Source organism: Aplysia californica, unplaced genomic scaffold (genome assembly GCF_000002075.1).
Source record: "Aplysia californica isolate F4 #8 unplaced genomic scaffold, AplCal3.0 scaffold01045, whole genome shotgun sequence".
Taxonomy (NCBI): Eukaryota; Metazoa; Mollusca; class Gastropoda; order Aplysiida; family Aplysiidae; genus Aplysia; species Aplysia californica.
Window position 1 is genome coordinate 158,721 of NW_004798315.1, and position 22,337 is coordinate 181,057.

At 41.0% G+C, this 22,337-nt stretch overlaps 1 protein-coding gene across 2 annotated transcripts in view; it reads right to left on the reverse strand.

Moving 5' to 3' along the window:
* Window positions 1–14,855: 14,855 nt before the first annotated feature.
* LOC101857452 (flotillin-1) overlaps window positions 14,856–22,337 on the reverse strand; it is a gene marked incomplete in the record, with an annotated part of 39,567 nt that continues 32,085 nt past the window's right edge. For both annotated transcript variants that reach the window (XM_013089786.2, XM_035973177.1), the window contains 4 exon segments: window positions 14,856–17,659; window positions 18,484–18,648; window positions 20,548–20,685; window positions 21,773–21,818. In XM_013089786.2, the coding sequence (XP_012945240.1) occupies window positions 17,630–17,659; window positions 18,484–18,648; window positions 20,548–20,685; window positions 21,773–21,818 (379 nt within the window).

Genomic DNA, 22,337 nt, shown 5'->3' on the forward strand with positions numbered 1-22,337 from the left:
TATATATATTATATTTGTGTGTCACGATGTGGTGGAATCAGGGGCTGGTCACTTTTTGGGCATATGGAGTTATTGGTGTCATCTTAAAGCCAAAACAAAACATTTCATAAAAGTTTCCAAACAGGCAGAAAAATGTTGACCTTTTTAAAAATGTCATTATTTTGATGAGTGCCTGATTTCAACATAAAGTCTTATCTGTCCACTCACTTTTTGCTGCCAGATTTTCTGCTGATTTTCTCCTTTTTTGGTATTTCTAACTTCAGCATTTCTGCATACCGACTGATGCCTTGCAAATGTTGGAATTTTCTCCTTCTGGCTTTTTCGTGTGGAAAAACAAAATTTTACCAATATTTTTTTTTAATCATCTTGAATCTTTTCATGGAAAGTGTACTACATTTTGGACTTTTTTCACTGGGTTTTTTTTGGTGTTTTGGTTCCTCATTCCAAAGTAGTATTGGGCTGTTTTAAGAAAAGTGGGATACATAGGGAAGGGGTCATGACCCACTGAAAAAATACTTAGTGGTGATAGAGCCATTTTTTGTTCTGTTTTTGTCAGATGCGACCTTCCTTTAATGAAAAAAAACCCCAATTTTTTTTCTAAAGGTGAAGAATGGATTTATTACTGCTCAGATTGTTATTCAGGTCATCATCCCAGCATTACGTGCGTTACTTTCCATTAAATGGCCGTCCTGCTTCCTGTGCCTGCCATAATCAGTGCTTGTGTCGTGTTGCAGCGACAGTGCGACATTATCATTATGCAGCAATGGTATACATTATCATTATGTATTCTTGTTCTATATTATCATACGGACAATATCGTCAAAAACTGACAGGAAGTGGTTGGCGATGATCTTAATTGTAAGCTGGGGCTTTTGCGTCATGTCTGAGTTTCCCGCTTTTTATTTGCCGTAGTGTAAATATTTATTTTAGTTGAAGTTTCTCAAATGTTTCTGTACCGTATCTTATCCAGTGATGTATCATTACTATTATTTAAAGTTTTATGGATCTGATTTATATCCAGCATTTTGATGTATCTAAGTTTTATTTTTTGGGTTTTTTTTTTGCAATGGACAGTATAGCTGAGAGAGAGAGGGGGGGGGGGGAGAGACAGACAGACAGACACAGAGAGAGAGAGAGATAGAGAGAGAGAGACAGACAGACAAACAGACAGACAGAGAGAGACAGAGAGGGAGAAAGAGAGAGAGAGAGAGAGAGAGGGGGGGGAGGAAGAGAGAGAGAGAGAGAGAGAGAGGGGGGGGGAGGAAGAGAGAGAGACAGACAGACAGACAGACAGACAGACAGACAGACAGACAGACAGAGACAGAGAGAGAGAGAGAGAGAATGGTACTTCATTCTTTTGCTTCAGTTCCTCTTTGCTTCCTGTGTTTGTGTAGTTCTGTGAGTATTTCCTCCTCCCTGTGTTTGTGTAGTTCTGTGAGTATTTCCTCCTTCTTCAACAGTGACAAAATGTTGACTAGTTTTTATATCACTGTCAAGCTGTTATTACGTACAAAGCCAAAAATTTTGAAATTAAAAAAAAAATAGCCGTTTCTCTGACTGCGGTATGGATTGCGTGCGCTCAAGAATTATTTTGTCAAAATTCAGATTCTAAATATCTGTCCCCGTCGTTTTAAGCAAGAAAAATTCTGAAATTATGCAAACTGAGCCCAAAAATGTGAAATTATGCAAGTCTGTTAATTTTTTTTCAAAGAATGATAAAGGAAAATAATCAGAAATTATGCAAAAAATGATCAAATTTTGCTAAATTATGCGGGGTGCATAAAACCTCGCGGGACAGAAATATTGAAAAAAAGCAATTTAAAAAACAAAACAGTGTGGGTACTCTTGTTAGGAATGAAACAATTTTTTTCTCTCTCTTGTGAAATTTTGCCCTCACGGCTTGTACTTAAAGTATATTAACATTAACATATATATAAATATGTATCTGTCAGCATATATTTTTCAGGAAGGTGCCAACTATTGATATCACATATAATATATTATATTTGTGAAAGTTTGTCACTTTGGTCGCCTAAAACTTCCGAACCACTTAACTTTCGAATTTGAAAATATTAACAATGATTCAGAATCATTTAAAGGGTGCACAGTTATACATTGAGGAGTCTGAAGTCGCTGTGGTATAATTTTCAGCTTTTCATTAGTTTCGTTTAGATCTAATCTTGGGAAAGTCTGTCTTCTAAGACGCCATTGTAAACAAGTGAGAGTTCCGTTCACAAGCAGTGTGCACTGGTTCCACAGTAACTTGACGATAGATTATTTTGAGTCCGTTCATCGAACGGGGTACTCAGCTAGTATGATATAACACAGTCCAGCACACACATAGCTAAACTGTTGGGAAGCCGAAATCTTTTCATGTACAAATTTTGCAATGTCCGTGTTACAAATACAAAGAATGAATGCTATTTTTTTTTAAATGGTATCTGAAAATCTGATTACTATTAACTATGTGCATACTTCGCTATGTGTGCATGTTTTGCTATGACACGCTATGTGTGTGTTCATGCTATGACACGCTATGTGTGTGTTCATGCTATGACACGCTATGTGTGTGTTCACTATTTGTGCATATTTTGCCATGTAAGCTACGTATTCACTATGTAGGCTACATGCTAGACTATGTTATGTTTTTGTAGCTTTTCAGGTTTTTGGTTTGGTCATCTTTTTTGTGAGACTATCATGCAGCAGACTGTGACCTATGTCAAAATCAAAAGTTTGTGTTTGACAAGAAAGATAGGTGGGAAATCCACTTGTAGAAATATTGCATGGAGAAACTGTACGTCATGTAGGACTCTCTTGTGACTGTGATATCTTTGGTCTGTGCCAGTGGTCTGTGTGTTTGTCACCATATATCTGGTCAGTGCCAGTGGTGTGTGTGTTTGTCACCATCTGGTCAGTGCCAGTGGTGTGTGTGTTTGTCACCATCTGGTCAGTGCCAGTGGTCTGTGTGTTTGTCACCATCTGGTCAGTGCCAGTGGTCTGTGTGTTTGTCACCATCTGGTCAGTGCCAGTGGTCTGTGTGTTTGTCACCATCTGGTCAGTGCCAGTGGTGTGTGTGTTTGTCACCATCTGGTCAGTGCCAGTGGTGTGTTTGTTTGTCACCATCTGGTCAGTGCCAGTGGTCTGTGTGTTTGTCACCATCTGGTCAGTGCCAGTGGTCTGTGTGTTTGTCACCATCTGGTCAGTGCCAGTGGTCTGTGTTTGTCACCATCTGGTCAGTGCCAGTGGTGTGTGTGTTTGTCACCATATTTCTGGTCTGTGCTAGTGGTAAACATTTGTTTATTTGTGCTTGTTTGTCTGTGTGTTTGTCACACATTTGGTCTGTACAGTACGTAAGGTAAATGTACATGTGCGTGTTTGTGAATATCTTTATTTGTCTATACTTTGTCTATACAGTGTAAACATACACTTGGCGTGTTTATGAATATCTTTTGTCTGTACTGTAAGTGAACACAAAGGCTTGTGTTTGTGAATATCTCTGGTCTATATTGTAACATTGCATACACAGACATACATACTACTGTGGTATTTGTTGAACATCGCATCCACAGACATACATACGACTGTTGTTTCTGTTGAACATTCAGTCGTCGTACATTGTTGTTTGTGTGTTGAACATCGCATCCGCAGACAATACTGTATTTACGTTTGTTGAACTTTCTATCCGTGGACAATACTGTTATTGTGTTTGTTGAACTTTCTATCCGTGGACAATACTGTTGTCATATTTTGTTGAACATTCTATCCGTGGACAATACTGTTGTCATATTTGTTGAACATTCTATCCGTGGACAATACTGTTGTCATATTTGTTGAACTTTCCGTCCATAAGCAGAAACTTCTGTGGTATTTGTTGAGCATTGGGTCCATGGTCACTTCTACTGTTGTTGTATACACTACACTTTACTCGTTGCTTTGTATTGCTAAATGTTTCCGCATGTGAAAGATTCTATTTTGCTAAAGTAATAATATACTACTGCTTTGACAATTGACCTATTTTGGGAGAGTAAGGTATACCTTCATTGTAGTGTTCAGGAGCATTTTATTGTGTATATAAAATTTTATTATATATATATAAATATATATTATTTGAAGTTTTTGCTAATGTGTTACTCTTTATAATATATATCTTCGTTACCTTTGTGATAAAAAAAATTGGCAAATCTAATATATATATTATTGTATTTTTTTTTTAACCCCTCGTCCGTCCGAACTTGAGAAGCTGTACAAAAAACTTTCTACGATGATTTGATTTCCCGTCATATTTGTGTCTACAACGTTCATGTCTAATTCTACAACATTAGTAACTATAGCTCGTTCACTTTCGTCTTTCCGCTTTAAAAAAATGATCGCTCACTTATTGATTTGCCCATGCCCATATAACTTTACATGGCACTTCTGATGGCCAGCGACCAAACAAAAAACAAAAACATTTTGATCCAGTAATAACATTTTTCTCTTAAGGCTTTATATAAAAAAAACTGCTCTTTGGATGCTTACTCACGATCACTAAAATAAATTACCAGTAACCTAGCCGTCAATTTCTAATTTTGAGACAGCAACACCATCCTAGCCTACCCCACATTTCAGTGAAAACTTGTAGATTTCATCCCCCGACTGTCTAGACATTGCCACGTGAGTCTAAAAAATAAATCTCCCCGTCTTTTGAATCGTGTTTCTATTCTAAGGCATAAGTTAGAGTGTGGTAATGAGGAAAATAGTCAACTTTTTCATGTTTTAGGTGTATATAGATCTATGTGCTGTAAATCCTCTATTTTTTTTTTAAAAACTCACTTTAGGCTATTATTATAAATACCAAAGAAAACGTGACCGAAGCTTAGTTTGTGTGATCTTTATAATGATGGGGGATTTTAATTTCTGTTGGTCATCAAACATTTAGACCCGAATGCAAAGAGATGAGAAGATTAAATGATTAATTAAGAGCAATTTCATTTTGTCTTATTTTAACCACGGTCAGACGAAAGTGAACAAGCTACAGTACTTCATTCTACCGCCAAAAATAGCACAAGAGTCGCCAAACGCACCGTCTTCCACATTGTCTGGTTGTTTTTTTACCTCAGCGAGTCCCATTGACTGGGAAGATGAAAGTACTGAAAGCTCATAATTTGTAAATCATTCCAGTGTCCAACTTTAAGGGAGTTTGACTGTTTTGTTTTATCCGTTTCATACTTTCTGAAATATTTTAAACGTTCAGGATATAGGAATAAAACAATTTGATGTGATGATTTTTTTCCCCACAAACTAAAGATCTGATTGCTGAGAAGCCTCCTCTTTCAAAAAAATCTTCACAAGTCTTGAAAGACGAGAACATAAGATCACTTGATATATTTCTACAAGAAAAATTGTACCTGTAAATTGTAGAAACATTACAATGAAAATCTGAGAAGTGATTGGCTTATAACTAAATTTGCTGGACAGATTAACTGAAATGAAGCGAGCTAGATCCGAGGAACTTTTGGGGGGTTTCTCCGCTGTGGACTTGACAGCATACCTGATATATAATATACAGTACGGTACTTGTGTCATGACTTGGTGGAATCAGGCACTCATCATTTGTAGTTATAAATGGTGCTTTTGTCTTTGTTCAATATTTTTCAGAGAAATCTAAATAAAAAATATGTTTTAAGGGGGTGTAGCTATGGTCAACACCCAAATGCTATAGTTTTTGGTCTAATGCTTGCTTTTCTGCATCAAAGGCGGTGACAGTACAAAAAAAGGTTACCAAGCAAAAAATTCAAGATTTTAGCCATAATAATCTCGAGCCATCAAAAATAAAGGATTGATTCAGCATTTTTAAAACCAATTTTATATTTTGTCAATCATCAACACTCATCAAGATAGAAGCCTACTATTTGGCATGGCGATTACTGTTGGTAGGTAGAACAACCTTACTGAGCCAAATTTGAATTTTCTGTACTGACTTGTGAGCCTTACAGTCCTTGTTATGCACCACATTCAGGTCTCCAATGTTTTAAGATTTTGTCAAATAAAACAGGCCTAAAACTCCAAATGTGTACCATAAACAGCAAAAATGCTCCTGTAAAGTTATAGAGAAATGTGTATAAAAGATTGTGTCCAAATGTGAAACAATTCTGACAGTAACTTTCTGAGATCTACTCAATATAGTGTTGCAACCTGGTCAGATCAACAATTCTGAGAAAACTGCAAAGAGAGAAAATTTTTGGTGAAGATTTTCCTACATTGCTGCCTCTCTTAAATGCATTTTCCAGCTATTTATAAGTTTCATAAAGGAATTAGGCTTTTAAAGATGGATCCTTGATATTGATATCAATTAAGATACTTCAAAAGCCGAAAACTGATATTTTTTCAAAATTTTTACTGATCTGACCAGTGGATCCCCTTAAGAATTGCATAGGCTTTTATTATAAGTGGTTGAACAAAACCGAAAAAAATGGATAAAAATTTCCAAATGGGAGGAACGGTTTTGGTTTCTTTGATTTCATCTTCTTTTAATTTTAACGAGTGCCCGATTTCATCATGATGCCACATATTTTGATTCTGATCTATTTCAGGGGGATTACTTTGGTCACCTGTGTCCTATACGTGGAATATTTTGTTTAAAAAACGTGAATTTCACGCTCCTTTTACCCTTTGAGGCTCCAAACCTTTGAACCTTCAGCCATCAAATACGGTGGAAAATGTCGTCTGTGTGTAAAGCAGAAGTTGAACTGACAAAACAGTGGGTTTTTTAGCAAGTTCAAAGTTGCGGTACATACCTCAAGATAATAGATCTTATTTGAAGGAAAAAAATATCTCTTGAGAAATAAACGAGTTGTTTGGCTCCTGTCACGTTCTGTAAAAGACAAGAAAAGATCTACAGCAAACTAACTAAGGCCTGCAGACTAAATCCAAACAACCAGCAATTTAATTTAAGTACCACCTGCAATTTTTTAATTCAGTATGGGGTTTTACGGCGCTCGCAACTGCGTAAGGTCATATGAGCGCGCGCGACCACCTGCAATTGACCTAGTACAAGATGTAGTAATAATTAATCATGAGTAGGCCTACGGCCTGCAGTGAATTAATGAATGATAAAAAATACAACAAAATTTGTCGTTCTTGAAGATCAAAACCAATGATTTCCAGCCCAGTCAGTAGCAATAGACCTACCGTAATATTTAGTTTTAGTCTCTCTTTTGAGAGCTTGGGAACTTCAACTGGTGATTTCCCTCAATTCTTGGCGGCTCGCGAGATATCCGGAACCTCTTGATAATCCATCTTGTGACCCGGACACACTTGCATGGCTCATTCATGATCTACAGCCTTCTGTTCAACTACTCTTAGAGTCAGTCTTAAGGAACCCATATTCCCCAGTCGCCCACTCAGTGTGAGTTGTTACGACGTCATTTTTCAAAATGGCAAACAGCGGAGACTTGCACTAAGGCAGTCTTCGTGGGGTCGACAGGAATGACCAGCGTCTCTGGTGTAATGGTTTAGCTCTTCACCCATGCTCTCTCAGAAGATACGAGATAGATTCCACAGAAGGGAAGTCATTAGTACGAGTACGATAATATAATTATTTTATCGAGTACCTTAATCTTTCTGCTAGAAGTAGGAGGATACAGTATCCCTGACAAACTAGTTTGACCCAGACAGGCATTCTCGAAGCAGCCCGCCTCTTACATGATCTAAGTTGTGTGGCTGGGGGGGGAAACATTCACAAAATATCATTACAGTATTACAGTCTAGCACGAACTGCAATATCGGCGGGATGCAGAAATTTTGGCGTTACGTACAAATTTTCACTGCGTATTTGTACATGTTTGAAATACAAAGAATATAATGTAATGTATTTTATCAGAAAACATTTCGGACCTGAACATTTGTTTGTTTTGTGTTTGTGCGTGCTTTGTGTGTGCTTGTTTACGTACGTGTTCTCGATGTGCATGCCAGATAGTCCGTCACCGAAAAGTTTGAGGCGTTAAGTGTTTTTTGACTGCTCATTGTAAGACTGCAATACGCCACTTGGAAAAGTGATGTGTGATGACATATATTATGTCGCCAAAGAGTTTGAGGCATTGTCTTTTTGGTCTTCCATCATAGTCTGTCTGTCGCTGTCAGTCTGTGTGTCTGTCAGTCTGTGCGTCTGTCAGTCTTTGTGTCTGTCAGTCTGTGCGTCTGTCAGTTTGTCTGTCTGTGCGTCTGTCAGTCTGTTCTGGCTCAGGATTTGCCAGTTTGGTCGAGAGATACGTGGCTACTGAGACTTGTTTGTCACTGTTGAAACTTGTTGTACTATATTGTAGATAAGCCTGGACTGAGATCCAATGTACCGACACATGAAATAAACACATTGTATTGTATTATATTAGGACACTTGTCTTGTTTTAGTTTTTTACATTAAATTAGAAAGAGTTTTACAGCACTTGCAACACAAATAGTTCATATAAGTGCAGAAGATTTACAGTGTTTTTAGAGAGTGACACTTTACTGCTGTCTTTCTGCCACACCCCTGATCTTCTGGTAGGAAAGATCTACACCTAGCCTTCCCGGACAAGGGCGAAAAATCTCGGAGGGCCCGTGTGCAAGTTGCGAACGTTAAAGATCCCTTGGTGGTCTAAAATCGATAAGAGTAGGCTTCGGCCGCCACCCGGGCAAAATTCAAAATTTCCTACCAACTGAAAATATTAGGTGTGTCCCGCGTGCTCATATGACCTATGCAGTTGCGAGCGCCGTAAAACACTTTACAAAAACAAAAAAGAGTGACATCCAAAGAAAAGAGGGAAGAGAGATAAGGACATCACATGCTGGATTGGAAAAAGGAGCAAATCACAGCACCTGTCATTCACCCACTTTTTGTGTTTGTATAAAGAGGGGGATATCGACACAATAATTGAGTGGTTAGCGGGTGCTCTAGTGTGGTTTGCTCCTATTTCCTATCAAACATCTATCATCCTTTAAATCTCTCTTCATTCTTTTTTTTTCTTTCGTATCTTAGTCTCTCGGATCAGAACTCCTCAAATTTTTGCCACTTATATGACCTATTTATGTTGCAAATGTCGTAAACTTCTCGCTAAAAATAAAATTCCCCAGCGGAAAGCCTCCTGTAATTTTCAGAGGCATGGATGTCACACTACTAACACAGAATGGCAGTACCTGTAGCCATTATTGTAGTCACTAAACCACAGCCAGTGTGACGGTAGGCCTATCCTTAGACAAACCACACAGTGTGACAGCACCCTTAGACTACACTACACAGTGTGACAGCACCCTTAGACTACACCACACAGCCAGTGTGACAGCACCCTTAGACTAAACCACACAGTGTGACAGCACCCTTAGACTACACCACACAGCCAGTGTGACAGCACCCTTAGACTACACCACAGTGTGACAGCACCCTTAGACTACACCACACAGCCAGTGTGACAGCACCCTTAGACTACACCACACAGTGTGACAGCACCCTTAGACTATACCACCCAGTGTGACAGCACCCTTAGACTAAACCACACAGCCAGTGTGACAGCACCCTTAGACTAAACCACACAGTGTGACAGCACCCTTAGACTACGCCACACAGTGTGACAGCACCCTTAGACTACACCACACAGTGTGACAGCACCCTTAGACTATACCACCCAGTGTGACAGCACCCTTAGACTAAACCACACAGCCAGTGTGACAGCACCCTTAGACTAAACCACACAGTGTGACAGTACCCTTAGACTACACCACACAGTGTGACAGCACCCTTAGACTACACCACACAGCCAGTGTGACAGCACCCTTAGACTACACCACACAGTGTAACAGCACCCTTAGACTACACCACACAGTGTGACAGCACCCTTAGACTAAACCACAGTGTGACAGCACCCTTAGACCACAAACGTGCCACTACAACACACAGATATGCAGACACTCCTTAATGCAACAAGTCGGATACAGATGTTAGTTCTTAGTTTTAGTATAAGTCTTATGGCACTTGCAACACAATAAGATCATAAGTGCCGAAGAATAGATGTGTTACAAGAGAGTAACAAACACAAAAAAGGAGGAGAGATAAGGACGATAGATGTTTGACAGGAAAAAAGGAGCAAACCACACCAGAGCACCCATCAAGCACCCACAAACACTCGTTTAATGCAACATGTGAGATACAGATGTTAGAAACACCAAACCAGACACACAGACAGGTACACAAAACCACAAAGTCCAAGTCCAACGAGTTACCAGTTAATAGAGAAAAGTTGTATTCAAAACTGTTGATAAGTAGAAAACAAATTAGCTACACCATGGTATGGGAGGAAACAACTCAATGTCAAGCAGGTGAGAAAAAAAAATCAACATAAAAAAAAAATTTTAATTGATAAAGACTGAATAAGATTAAGACTATGATTAGAATCAAGGACAAGGTATGCTCTACTATAACACGAGGAACATGTCGGCGTATATATATAGTTCAGGTAGAAAACGAGGATAATACGGTCGCCATAACAACAAGGAACTGTCGACAGGACAGGGTTCTGACAAAATGGCTTGCTTGAGCAAAGTTCTCACGTCTTTCCTTTGGTAACAAAAAACTGCTGGCAGTCTCACAAAGGCCAATAGAAGATGGAGGAGAAGGGCAGAAGATATTCGGAGACGTCTCAGGAGAGTACTCAGGAACTATTCGGAGACATACTCCCGCACACAGATGCACTGCTTTGGAGGGTCAAACTGCGTATTGTTTGCTGCAGATCACACATTTAGCCACTAAAACTGCCGCAAATCAATTTTTATTTTCAAGAAAATTTCAAACCTAACTGCAAAATATCAAATTCCCCCTGTAACCCCCCCCCAGATTTTTTTTCACTTGCTCCAGAAGCACAAAGCATTTTGATTGGTCTAGCTCCGTCGGAGACATCTCCGGATAAATACTGCGATGAGGAAGAAGTAAAAGATAGAAGTCCATCATGGCAGGTTGTGTTTCCAGAGGACTTGTGCTGGGAGGAAAGTCGAACCAACAGAGAGAAATGTCTGGACCGACGGAGGAGATGACCTATTGCTGGGGCCGGTCGGACAAAATGAACGCACGGTGTCGTTTCTCTCAGCACCGACGGGAACCGTGTGTGAAATAATGAGAAACTTTTCATGGGTAATTAAGGCAGAAGTCAGAGAAACAATGACATGCGGGGAAATATCGCGGGACAAAATGTGATAGACAGGGTAACAAGTTCAGATATAATATAGATACTGATAGTAAATAATAATATTGTGTGGAGTTTAAAAATCTCATGTATAAAACAGGGCACTCTCCCCCCCCCCCCCCCCCCCCTCCCCCTTTAAAAAAAATTAAATCAAACAAATAAACAATTTTTTTTTAAACCCACGCCATAACATTTCTTTCCAACACAATTTTGCTACCCATTAGGCCTTCTATTTCGTCGAAACACAGAAATAAATGTTGCAACACAATAATCAAAAACTCCTCAGAATAAAACTGCAAAAAACTTCTCTGAGAATGGCAAAAGAACCAAACTTTATATATCAACCAACAGACGGCAGGAATCTCCATCTGGTCTCTCCCCGGTCCCCGCTACCTACAACAGCCACAGAACAAACAGATTGCACATCGTCAAAAGACTAGACTTCTCAAACTCAAAAAACACATCGATCTTTCTGATAGCAACAGAACTTGTTCCTTGTTTCCTTAAACTCATAACACATAAACAGCAGTAGTAACTAGTAGTATTGAAAGTGCAAGCAAAAAGTTGTTACAGTTGTTATTGGTACAAAAAAATCTTTCAGTCACAAGGATTAATTCAAACACACCGCAAAATTAGAAAAAATAACCTAAAGTGCAGAGACACAAAAACAACAGTCCATTCTTCAGTGCTCACATAGAAAAGGAGGTTTTTTTGTTTTAAAGGAACGAAAAAATTGTGCTCTATCAAATCTATTAGTTAATTAATTACAATGCAAGAATTGCTCAAGAGGAGATCAAATTCTCAGAGAAGCCTACATACTTGATACATTTGGAGAGCATTTGTTGCAGTTTGCCAAAGTGTTTGTTCTTAGTAATCTTAGACTTAATAGATAACCTTGGTCACTTGGTCACTTGGTCACTCGGTCACTTGGTCACTCGGTCAGTTGGTCACTTGGTCACTTAAGCTCTTTGGGTTGCTGGTTGTTGGTTTTTTTGCCCCCCCCCCCTACTTATTTTTGGTCCTTCATTGGCCTTGTTTCTCATGGACTGTGACTAGTGGGGGTGGGCCTGATGGGTCATCAAACATTCACCGATCTCGCCATCTATCGCGCTGGAGAATTCCTTCAGTTTCCTTTACTTGCTTGGTTTGCATGTTTTCAAGCGTTTTCCAACCTGGCTTTATGCACCCTGCATAATTTAGCTAAATTTGATCATTTTTCGCACAATTTCTGATTATTTTCCTTTATCATTCTTTGACAAAATTAACAGAATCGCATAATTTCACATTTTTGGGCTCAGTTTGCATAATTTCAGAATTTTTCTTGCATTAAATGACGGGGACTGTCCAACATAATAATACAGTGAATTCTGATCATTTCCCCTGAAACCTCGGGCTGTTTGTTGGCACCACATGGAGGGTGAACTTCCCGAGTAGAATAGCCAATCGGATGTAAAACAAAATTTAGATACCATCCATCGTCATCTGTCTCGGGTCTTCTTAATCTCCGAGAGCTGCTTCTCCTCCCTCCCCTCCCTCCTGGGCTGGATAGACAGACAGTATTAGAGTGAGTGGGGACTCCTAGAGAAATGGACGAACAAGCTTGTTGAATGTTCCATCTCTCGGTGTGGCCTCCGCGTCTTCCCCTTGTAGCCATCCTAACCTCCTTCGGCGAGCGGAGATCCCCAACACACACTTTGTCTTCTCTACATGGTTTCTTACTGTTTTTTACGCCCAGAACGACACCATTTAGACCCCAGTGTCCATAGTGAGGTCTAACCAGACTAAGCTGGAGCCCCCACCCCCCCACCCCGTGACCCCCGACCTCACAACCCTACAGCCACCACCCGGTGACCCCCGACCTCACAACCCTACAGCCACCACCCCGTGACCCCCGACCTCACAACCCTACAGCCACCACCCCGTGACCCCCGACCTCACAACCCTACAGCCACCACCCTGTGACCCCCGACCTCATGACCCCTCGGCCACCACCCATGGTAATGACACAAGTCAACATTGAGAAATTATTTCAGAGATTGCCATCTCCATGAACAATGCTTGTGACTGATGACAAGGTTCTAACATCCAACGAGCGTACTTTTTTTAAAATCAGCGATATGATGTGATGTGATATGATGTTGTGACATTCATTTCCCAAAGGTCAGTCTTTATTTATGAAATGTGAACAATTGTTACCAGAAATACAAACGCTGCGATCTTTTCAAAGATATGACAACTTATCAGCTAAATTTTATGCGCTATATCTCTACAGAAATTGTTCTGCGATATATTATTCAACCCAGACACGAAAAAATTTTCATCTCTCTATCACTGCTCATTTCCTACTTCTAGTGATGTCAACAGAAGAGACCCGTGTACTTTAGCGTATGTTCTACAGTATGCGAGGAAATTCTACAGATCCAACTTTCGCCTCTTTATTTGTTAGTACATTTTCCTTACCCTAAACGTAAGGCCCGAAAAAGTTTTACCTTCGTTTTAAATTCTTGCAGCAACGACAACTAAAGTTCTACACTACAACAGAAAGCACACACACACAGAGAGAGAGAGAGAGAGAGAGAGAGAGAGAGAGAGAGAGAGAGAGAGAGTGAGAGAGAGAGAGAGAGAAAGAGAGAGAGAGAGAGAGATTGTGAGATATGCCCTATTACATGAGCATCATGCTTACAACTACAACAGAAAGAAAAGAGAGACTGCGAGATATAACAGAAGCATCATGCTAACAACAGAAAGAAAAGAGAGAGACTGCGAGATATAACAGAAGCACTGTGCTCAACAAACGGTTGACGGTAACAGAAGACAAAAACCCAGGCTTGCCAGCCAATCTTTTCACCACCCAATCAGGGACATCTAACCATTCGACATCGCAACTCGTTACAGTACGGGGAACAACATTACGGGAAGCGGGACTTGTTTTACTGGAGCACCCGTTGTGAAAAATGGTGACATGATATACTTTAGGTTATTTAAGGGGCGGGACCTCCTAGTTTAACGTCCGTCTCCGATAGAACCGAGCCAAGTGGGAAGTTCGTGTAAAGTGCCTTTCCAAAGGACACAACGTCGGACCGAGCTGAGGCTCGAACCCCCGAACCCGCAATCTCACGATTACGAGTCCGGTAGCCTAACTACTAGGCTACCGACGCCATGCGCACGTTGTGATAAGGTTCTCAAATCCTCAAACCCTATATAGTGACTAAACTCCGGACAGTCCTTGGAGATTTGGGAAAAGAGCTGGCAAAGTCTGCACAACCACTGGCCTGGTTCTGATTGGAGGGTCTGCCAATGTTGGCCTAGAACTGAGCTAGCTGTTTATGGTTACCGACAATACAAATAAAAAGAGGGGGGGGGGGGGAAGGGGGGCCATGGGGAGAGACAGAGAGACAGAGAGAGAGGGGGAGAAACAGAGAGAGGGGGGGGGTGGGATGGAGAGCCCAGTACACAAACAGGGATGCTATACTAAAGACGCGAATATTTACACGCACACATCTAAAAGTCTAGGAAAAGATAGCGAGACCTTTCGTCTCAATTGCACCAAATACATTTTGATTTCCTTACACTAACATTAATACAAAAACAGATTTCCAATACAGATTTCCAAATATGAAAACAGACATCTTTCCACCGACACGAAAACACAAGTGTACAAAGAGAGACTATGACATGGCAGATTTATTATGCAAAAAAAATTTTTTTTTTAATTAAAATATTACAAATGATAAAAAGCATGCGATAGAATACAAGGCAAGACTTAAGTAAGTTGCTGCGTGTGTGTTATATAAAACAGGACGGGATCGTTTTCCTAACCGCACCCAGGAGAATGCTCATTACGCCACAAGACATCAAACAACACATCTCCATTTCTTTGGACTTGATGGAATTTTTTATTTTTTCTTATAGTAGAGGGTTTTACGGCGCTCGCAACTGAATACGGTAAGATCGATAGATCAGTCTGAGCTTACTTCCTTCACACAGGGAGAAGAAGTGGCATGTATTATTTGACTGACACGTCTAAAATTTCTGTGCCAATTTCCGCCCACTCATGCCGCCTGAAGGGAAAACAACTTTTGTTTGGCTAGGAAGACGACCCCGGTAGTTCCCCCTCTGCCAGTGAGAAAACAAAAAAGTTTTAAGAAAAAACAGAACGAGACACGCAGACCCAGACGCACATGGAGAACACAGAGACAATATTGCGTTAGAAACATAAGACTAAAGGAGGGAGACACGGACTGAAAGGAGGGGGGGAGAGAAGAAAAAAGAAAACCGACGGATGGAAAGAACAGATAAATGTACGAGCGACTGCGTGACTCTGCGCTGTCCCCCGTGCTCATCTAGAATTAGAATGTAAAGAGGTCAATGCGTGGACATTGCATGAGGGACATAAAATGAGCTTTTCAACAAAACATCGTTGCATCATGGTCAGAAGCAACAACAACAAAACATCGTTGCATCATGGTCAGAAGCAACAACAACAAAGAACCAACTGGCACAAAAAACAACAACAAAAAAACAAAACAATCCACAATAATATAACTGAGCACTTCAACTTGGTGAGTTCACAACAAAATTCTACAGCCAGATCACGAGATAACATCACGGTTTCTACCAACCAACCAACCAACAAACAAACAAAAATCACAACAGCGGACGCGGAGGATTCCCTCGCGAGTGACGACCGACACAATAACACAACGCGTGACACGTGCCGACATTTCCTCTGCTGACTGCGTCGTCAAACAACGAAAGCAAACTGAAATGTACAACAACAACAACTGTCCTCCCTCCGTCTCTACAACACGACCACTTAAAATAATTCACTTTTTGAACAAGTCTTTAAGGCCAATAAAGCAGCACTTTGAACAATCCTGTTAGTACTTGTGTAAGGAAAGCCTTTCAATAGCTGGAACAACGACAAAGTGTCAAAACTATGAGGGTGGAACCCGGCAGAAATAAATGAATGCTGCTTGCTCACAGGCTCTTGTGTGCCCTTTGACCTGGTGAGCATTGAGCTGCCTGGAAACAAAATGTCTGTCACGACGCGGTGAAATCGGGCGCTCGGCAATTTTGGGGGACATAGGAAGGTATTGTTAGCGTCCAAAAGCTTATAATTCATTGGCCTTGTTTTTGACGATTTTGAACAGAAGTCACGATTTATGTGATTGAGCAAGCTGGGGAGTCGCCTTTTCTCCGGGGTAAAACTAGTGAGAAAATGGCTGCAAAGTCTGGTCATTTCCAAAGCTTGAGCGGTGGCTTTTCACTAAAATCCATACAGAAATGTTTTCTTAAAGATGAACATAAAGGGAGTTACGCCAATTTTTAAAACAATTTTCAGGATAAAAATTATCCAACAGCGGGGAAAAATATTGGTATCTACCATTGTATTGTTTAGCCGAGCGTCCTATTCCACCAGGATGCCACACAAATGTCTGTCACGCTAAGAGAAATGACGTTGACAAGAACGAAATGACGCTTGGAGAAAGGAACATCTTGAGCCCAGTGGGTTGAACCAATGTCGGGGGGGGGGGGGTTGTCGTCGTCAACAGACAGAATATCTGAGGCTTTCTCAACCATCTCAGTTCCCCTGCAACTAAAAGTTCCAATACCTGAGCTAGTTAATATCGTAGCCGTCTGTTGTTGGCAAAACGAACAAACAGCCCTATCTCAAACTCACAAAGGAAAGTAATGGCTAGGAATAAAACGATTTATGGGGGCGACTCTGAATGGTCAAAGGAAACTTTCACTTCTGTGTGGCTAAAATAAACAATAACAGCCTCCAAATAAATATATGACACAACACTTGTAAAAAAAATAATAAGTTTCGACATTTCTCAGTTCTTAGCTACTGTTTCTTTCGACAGAGGTAAATTTTGAGCAACTAAGGGAGGGAATCAGCATACAAAACTGAAACGGTATGCGCGAATAACTCAGTGTTATATTTACACAAAGCATGCTAGAATGTTATGTACAATATGAATACACCAAAAATTTATCAAGGTCACATTAGCAAAAAATCCTTGTTCCTTTATCGTGGCTATTCAAGCAAAATATTCTTTCTATAGGAAATAAATATCATGGACATTTGTGTAGGAAAATCGGAAATGTTATAGGTATCTACATTCATCCAAGCACGTTCTCCAGTTTGTAACGGAGCGAAAAATCTGCAACGGTAATTTTATACATCTACATCAAAGCTTCTTGTCCGGATACTATCCCTGCCAAAAGTCTGCGAGATTCTTTGTGCTAGCTTGTCCACGAGAGCAAATATGACGAGGTGACAAATGTTGGGTCCATGAGGGGAAATATATGCTGGGTGCATTCCTGACTGACATTTTTGGTTTGTGTGTGTGGAAATCTTGTGTCCACGAGGGATGACGTTGTCCACCATCCGTTCGTCAAAGCAGCACGCTCCCAGAACAATCTGTTGCTTCTTATTTTGCTCTTGAGGCCGTCTTCATGGACTGTTGGGGGGAACAATAAACCAAGAATGTGATTCATCATCATCATTATCACAGACCAAACAATTTTCCTTTTTCTGTTGGGTTTTTTTTTGGGGGGGGGAGGGGGGGGTTGGAAGCACAACAATTTGTACTGCGTTGGCATTTTTTAAACATAACTTACAAATATCGGCACCAAATAAGGACACACGACCAAAAAAAGTAAAAAATGTGACAGAGATTGACAGAAAGTGCACAGAATGTTCCCAGAAATTCGCTGTGATGGAGAGAGGGCTTTGTTGTTGACCACATGCCTTGACTGTTAGAGCAAGGAGAAGTACATTGACACAAAAATGGTCATTTAGTGCCGGGAAAAGGTGTTACAGTTTTAGTTTTAGTAAAAGAGTTTTACGGCACTTGCAACAAAACAAAGTCATATAGGTTGAAACTAGAGGAGCTACAGGTGAGCAACAAACACAAAGATATTAGAGGAGCTACAGGTGAGCAACAAACACAAAGAAACTAGAGGAACTACAGGTGAGCAACAAACACAAAGAAATTAGAGGAGCTACAGGTGAGCAACAAACACAAAGAAACTAGAGGAGCTACAGGTGAGCAACAAACACAAAGAAATTAGAGGAGCTACAGGTGAGCAACAAACACAAAGAAATTAGAGGAGCTACAGGTGAGCAACAAACACAAAGAAATTAGAGGAGCTACAGGTGAGCAACAAACACAAAGAAATTAGAGGAACTACAGGTGAGCAACAAACACAAAATAAGAAGAGTAGAGATAAAGACGATAGATATTTGACAGGAAAGAAGACCCATCCTCTCTCTCCCACTGACCTTAGCGATGTCGATGCCGGTCAAGTTCTCCACCACGCTGGGCAGCTTCTCCATGATGCCCATCACCTCATTGGTCAGTTTGAGGGCACCCACGTCTCCCTTGCCGCTGGACACCATGGTCACCTTCTTGACGTTGGTCAGAGGAGCCGAGATCTCAGCCGCAACCTGGGGGAAGGGCCATAGAAATAATAATTATAATAATAGTAGTTTTAAACTATAACTATAATAATAATGATGATATTAATAATAATAACTATAATAATAACAATAATAATAAACCACTGTTTTCCGGTCATCCAATTATTTTTCTTTCTTTTTCTTCTTCTATCCCATGGTTTGGGCAGCCCTGGGGGCACCACTGCATCTGACAACCAGCTCTCGCCATCTATTTTTGTCCTCTGCTTTCCTCAGATTGTCACCCATCGTCTTTCCTGTCCCCTCTGTAATGTTGTCCTCCCATCTCCTTCTCTGCCTTCCTCTCTTTCTCTTTCCTTGTACGGTTCCTTGCAGGATTGTTTTGGCAAGTCCTGTGGATCTTGTGACATGCCCATACCATTTTAATTTTCATTTCTTCACTGTGGTCAGTAGATCTTCATGCTGCCCCACGGCGTTGGTGATACCTTAAAGAAAATCCGATTTTCCTGCCTGGGCATTTCTTTTCTGATTACCATCATTATGAGAGAGTGGCTACCAGAATCGCTGGGTTGCAGAGAGGAAAAAATGTTCTGGTAGGGAGAGAAAGCTTGTGGACTCATAACTTCATTTTTTTTTGATTGGTGGTTTATTGTTATGTTTGTAGAATGGGAAATCTTACAATAATAATCAACCAACAGTCGAACAGAAATACAGTTACGAGTCAACAAGTGTTCAAAATTGAAACCCTCGCGATTTTCAAGTTTGTGATTACGTCCGTTTTTCCCCAGGTGCTCTTCATAATATGTTGTCTGACATTTTTTTTTCTATAGTAGAGGGTTTTACGGCGCTCGCAACTGTATAAAGTCATATGAGCGCCAAGGGGTGGGTGTCAACAGAGGAGTCTTTACAGGGAATCAGACTTACTCTGCTCACCTCTCTAGCTTCAACAGCACAAGGTCTGCTTCGACTATCAAGGCGCCCCAGAAATAGCAGGTCACAAGAGAGTGACAAACATACAAAAGAAATAGAGGAAAATGACAATAGCAAGGATCAGGAAAGAAAAAGCAGCAGATCCCTGTTGTAAATCAGGCACAGTTATGAGCGTGACATGAGTCAGCCCATTTACAATTCTACTGTGCTTGAAAGAGAAATGTCCCCCCTTTGGGAATGGCCTAAAGACACTTCAGTCAGTGGCACTGCCCGGGGGGAGGGGGGGGGGGGGGGGGGGGAGGAGTTGTCTGACAGGAAAGAAGGCGTAAACAAACAACACCAGAGCCCCCGCCAGTGGCAAGGTGAGCAGCGAGTTCAAGTTCAGATTTAAATAATGTCAAGCAAGTGTGGGTGACACACGGATCAGATGGGTGGTCACTGGGATGTGTGTGTGTTTGTGTGTATGTGAGTGTGTGAGTGTGTTTGTGTGTGTGTGTGTGTGTGTGTGTGTGTGTGTGTGTGTGTGTGTGTGTGTGTGTGAGAGTGTGTGTGAGTGTGTGTGTGTCTGTGTGTCGGTGACACGCGGATCAGATGGGTGGTCACTGGGAGTGTGTCCTTGAGCAAGACACGACAACTCTAGCTCAAAATACAGGGCGCTGCACAGTGGTCACTGGAAATGGCATGAATGTAAATTGTTCTGTCTGTCTATCTGTCTGTACGTATGTATCATGTACGTATGAATGTTTTTAGTTTCGTTTTAGTAGAGGTTTTACGGCACTCGCAACTGCATAAGGTAAAATGAGCGCCAGAAGATTAAAGGTGTTACAAGAGAGTAACAAACATAAATAAGAAGAAGGGGAAATCGGGACGATAGATGTTTGATAGGAAAGAAGACGCAAACCACACCAGAGCACCCGCCAACCACCCACGTACGTATATTTGCCATTGTAAACCAAAATTGTTTTAAAGTGTAATTTATAGCCGGCGCGTGTCCCTGACCTTGGGCAGAGTCTCCAGCACCATGTCGATCATGGCGGCGTCCTGGTAGTCCTTCCATGCGTCAGCCTTCTTGGCCATCTGCTCAGCCTCGGCGTTGGCGCGGGCCTCGATGGCGTACGCCTCAGCCTCTCCCTTCACCTGGGGACACGTACACACGTTTGATGGTTATTTTAAGTAACTACGAGTTTTAGTTTTAGTAAGAGTTTTACGGCACTTGTAACACAATAAGGTCATGAAAGTACCGAAGATTAGAGGTGTTACAAGAGAGTAACAAACATAAAAAAGAAGAAAGGGAGATCAGGACGATAGATGTTTGATAGGTGTTTTAGTAAGAGTTTTACAGCACTTGCAACACGATACGGTCATACAAGTGCCGAAGATTACAGCTGTTACAAGAGAGTAACAAACAAAAAAGGAAGGAGGAGAGATCAGGACGATAAGATGTTTGAAAGGAAAGAAGGAGCAAACCACACCAGAGCACCCGTCAACCACCCACACTAAGAGTTTTACAGCACTTGCAACACCAAAGCAATCAGTTTTATTAAAGTTTTACAGCACTAGCACCACAAAATAGATCAATTTCACTTTAGTTTTACGGCACTTGTGTTTTTCACTTCTGGATCAGAAAAGTAAGTGTTTTTCACTCTAGTTTTACGGCATTTGTGTTTTTCACTCTAGTTTTACGGCACTTGCAACACACACAAAAATTGGTCTTATAATAGCTTAACAGCACTTGCAACATGAATAGGCACACAAGTTTGAAAGATTATAGGTGTTACAAGAGAGTAACAAACAGAAAAAAAAGGAGGAGAGAAAAGGACGATAGTTGTTGTTATCGATCCAGAAAGGATAATAGATGTTTGACAGGAAAGAAGGAGCATCCGTCAACCGCCCACTTAGAAAGTAACATACAAAGAAAAGGAGGAGAGATAAGGAGGAGAGATTTTTTATAGGAAGGAAGGAGCAAATCACACAAGAGCACCCTCCAACCACTGAAGGAAAGAGTAAGACGTTTTTCTTAGTTTTAGTAAGTATTTTACGGCACTTGCAACACAATATTATGGTCATATAAGATTAGAGGTGCTACAAGAGAGTAACAAACACAAAATACGAGGAGGGGAGAAAAGGATGGCAGATGTTTGATAGGAAAGAAGGAGCAAGATGGAAGGACAAACACGCACACAAACAAACAGCAAACCCGACAGACAAGCAGACAGACACTGACCTTGACAGACTCAGCCTCGGCCTCAGCCTCCATGATCACCCTCATTCTGAAATGGGAAAGGAAGAAACTCTCTAAATGGACGAAACACATTACGTACATACACCCACACATACACATACACTCACACACTCATACACACACACACACATATGCACTCACACACATACACCCACACATACACACTCACAAACACACACATACACACATACACTCACACATACACACACACGTACACTCACACACACACATACACTCACACACACACGTACACATACGTACACTCACACACACAAACATACACTCACACATACACACTCACATACACTCACACACACGCCCACCCACCTCGCGACCTCAGTGCTTCCTTGTCCCATCTCCATTTTTAATAAGAGTCAAAACAGTTCATAACAAAGAGTGAGCTTAAGAAGAAGTCACATTTTCACCGTTTTAAAAAAAACAAGACACGACAAGATAGCACTGAGGTCGCGACCTGTTGACCTCTGCCAGCTTCTCCAGCCTACACTACTTAGCCTCGGCAGGTTTGCAGACCTCGGGTGTCTACCCC